The 3,026-nt window shown below is 61.1% G+C and overlaps 1 protein-coding gene across 1 annotated transcript in view; it reads right to left on the reverse strand.

Annotated features, from left to right (window-relative positions):
• Positions 1 to 1,222, reverse strand: part of DUSP15 (dual specificity phosphatase 15) — a gene marked incomplete at its 5' end in the record, with an annotated part of 2,228 nt that extends 1,006 nt beyond the window's left edge. The window contains 3 exons of the mRNA XM_010160730.1: positions 8 to 77; positions 657 to 706; positions 1,140 to 1,222. Of these exons, the coding sequence (XP_010159032.1) occupies positions 8 to 77; positions 657 to 706; positions 1,140 to 1,222 (203 nt within the window). The remainder of the gene's footprint in view (positions 1 to 7; positions 78 to 656; positions 707 to 1,139) is intronic.
• Between the last annotated feature and the right edge of the window lie 1,804 nt (positions 1,223 to 3,026).

The following is a 3,026-nucleotide window of genomic DNA, read 5'->3' on the forward strand; positions in this document are numbered from 1 at the left end:
GAATTACCAGGAGGCAGTTCCCTCCATGCAGGCGACACTGGTGGATAAAACTGATGCATTCCTTGAAGTGTCTCTTGCTAGCAGGGAAAATAAACCAGATGGTGTAAGGATTTCAGGGATGGAACAGGATCTTTAGACTGCAGGCAGAGCGCGTTTGAGGGTGAAGCACTAACATCAGCTGCCTGTTGCTTTACAGGCACCACCAGCAGCTGCTGAGGCCTGAGCAGCTCAGTGCTGTTGTGTCCCCCCCGTGCTGGGGACAGGAGGGGGTGTCATTGTGCAGCTGTGCTGGGGATGTGTGGGACTGCCCTGGGGTTTGTGCTGGGGCTGCTCGTGCCTCCAGCCACACCAGTGCCCTTGGCCAGCTCCCTTCCCTCGCCCTCTCTGCTCCAGGCACCTCCCGAGGGGATGCTCGTTGCTCCTCCATCGGAGCTCCAGAGGGGTTGCCCCATCCCTCGCCCCAGGGCCAGGACCCCCTCCCCAGGGGTTACTGAGCTGGGATGCTGTTGGGGTCCCAGCACTGGGGCATCGTGCCTCCAGCTGGTGAGTCACTGCACTTGAGCTGGAAGCAGTGCCCCAAAGGTTTGGGGTGCCCTGAGCCCCCACCCCTGATGGCCCTGCAGACCCCAGCCCTGTGTGTGCCCCAGGGTACTCACATGTTGGCCTCGGGGGTGTCGGGCAGGGGGATGCGGAGGTAGGTAATGTCCTGGAAGACACAAGAGGGAGAGGAGGAACTCGGGTGCTGGTTTTGGGGTAACAGGGTCAGTGGGTTTGGCAGTGCCTTTACTCCTCATCCCAGTGATGCCCGTGGGGCAGGACGGATCTCCCTGCGTGGGGAGAGGGCTGCAACCTCCCTTGGCAGGGGGAGGGCAGTGGGGGACAAGTGGCTTGTGGCAGAGGGTGGGAAACCAGACGAGGCTGGAGAGCTGGAATAGTTTCCCGTTAGTGTTCAAGGCCAGGTTACAGTCACAAGACGGGCAGTTTTCCATGCCGGGGGGCTGCCCAGCTCCTCTGGGATCACTGACCAGGGAGAGGGGAAGGGTGTATGTGCCGTGGGATGCTCAGAGGAGGAAGAAAGATGCTGCATCATGGAACGAGCTGCAGAGATCTACGCGGTGGCGTTGGGTGCGGGACCCTACCTGCAGCAGGGGCTGGGGAGACTCATGGATCGAAATGATGTGGGTGATCTTGTTCCGGCTTAACTGCTCCAGGTCTTTGGCATCTGAAGGATAAAACCAGGTATTAGCAAGTATATTTCTTATCCTTCTCTTCCCACAAGCACGTTGGCTGTGCTCCAGCAGACAGCCCAGCGTGCAAAGCCTTGATCCAGAGGGTGGGCTGCATCGCACCCCCCCAGCCCCCCGCACGCTGACACAAATACGCAAATGCACCCTGGAAATCTGGAACGCGAACCCCCTGATCCCAAACCTGACAACTCCTCCCTCCGAAGGCACTTGACCTCGCTGCTTGTGCTGGGGTGAGAATTCACATCTGCATGGAAGAACTCCCTCCCTCGCAGGCCGGGCAGCTTCCCGCCTGCCTGTGCTTGTCCCCAGCTGGGGAGGGGACGTGCCCTCTGCCCGCACCTCCCCTGCGCAAACACCCACGTAGCAATGGGATTTGGGGCAGCCTGAGGGATCGGCATCACCTCGTGACCTGCAGAAGTGGAGCTGCAGTGATTTGTACCAGCCCTGAGTGTGGCTCAGTCTGACCCCCCCCGTAGCAGAAAGCCCCTGAGCAGTGCCTTGCAGCACGCTGTGCGTATCCTCTCGCGGTCGCGCGTGCAGAAATCGGGTACCCTCAGCTCTCTGGGGCAAGGACCTGCTTCAGGATCCCTGGCTGTGATGCTGGTCACTCGTCCAGCACAGCGGTGGTTACGCTGGGAGGGGAATGGGGTCGTCTTGGGGGCTGGGTGGTTCCGTTGCCATCTCCTGCACAAGCTGCCGGAGAGGAGAACTAACATTTTCCCATCTCGTCACTTTGGGTTTCTAAACTTTCCCGTGGTGTAAGACCTTGGCTCGGGAATCCAGACCGCAGTGTGCCGACAGCATGATGTGAATTTTAATGGGACCGAGTCTCGAGAGAGACACTCCGCAGGGCAAGCCATGTGGTGTGTGCGCAGGGAGGGAGGGGGGGACCCTCGTGGGGACCTGCCCAGCACCTTCCCTCCCGCCCTGGGCAGGCAGAGTGATGGCAATTAGTGACCCCAGTGTCAGGGCGTACGGTGGCTGGAAAAGACTTGATGGAGAAAATGCCTCTGGGAGCTGCCAGGCCGGAGGGCTCTGTTGTCGCCCTGGATCTCGGTAGGGCGATGCTTGGGTGGCATCAGGCCAAGACCCCATGGCTGGGGCTACTCACAGGAATACCTGTGACAAACCTGGGAGCCAGGTGTTTGGTGTCCTACCAGCTGCAGCTCCCCCAGCCCAACCCAAGGTGCTCCCGGAGGCACAGGGCTGTCCTGGCCAGGGCTGCTGCCCCGGTTCCAGTGACATTTTCTTAGCAATTCCCACCAGGCATCCGTTAAGGCAACCAAGGCGAGGGCAGAGCGTTTCTGCCTTGTGTTTCCCCATCCCGGTGCCCCTGCTGCTGCCAGCACAAAGCAGGCGGCAGAGCAGCGCGTGCGTGGGTGCTGGCAGGGCACGGGGCAGCGTTTGCAGGCAGGGAGGCACGAAGGCGGTGCAAGCAGGCGTGCTGCGGGGTTTGCACCGTGGTGTGGAGGTGCAGATCGCTCCCTGCAGCCGAGGAGCCCTTGGCACAGGAGGAGGCAGCCTGAGTTCACCCCACTCTTTGCTGTGTCTGTCCGTGCTACCCAGCTGGACGGCTCAGCACCTCCATCCGCTTAGGTCTGAGCTCCCCGTGCTCCCCCTCCCCAGGGACAGGCAGGGGGGAGACAGGGGAAGGGGCTCTGCCAGCTGAGGGATGTCCTAACTGGGCTCAAGCAAACTGGGATCATGGGGTGCAGGATGGGCGGGAGAGCAGCATGCATCCACCAGCTAGAAGATGAGGCGTCGTGTGCTCATGGTCCA

This window comes from Eurypyga helias, unplaced genomic scaffold (genome assembly GCF_000690775.1).
Source record: "Eurypyga helias isolate BGI_N326 unplaced genomic scaffold, ASM69077v1 scaffold25480, whole genome shotgun sequence".
Lineage (NCBI taxonomy): Eukaryota > Metazoa > Chordata > Aves > Eurypygiformes > Eurypygidae > Eurypyga > Eurypyga helias.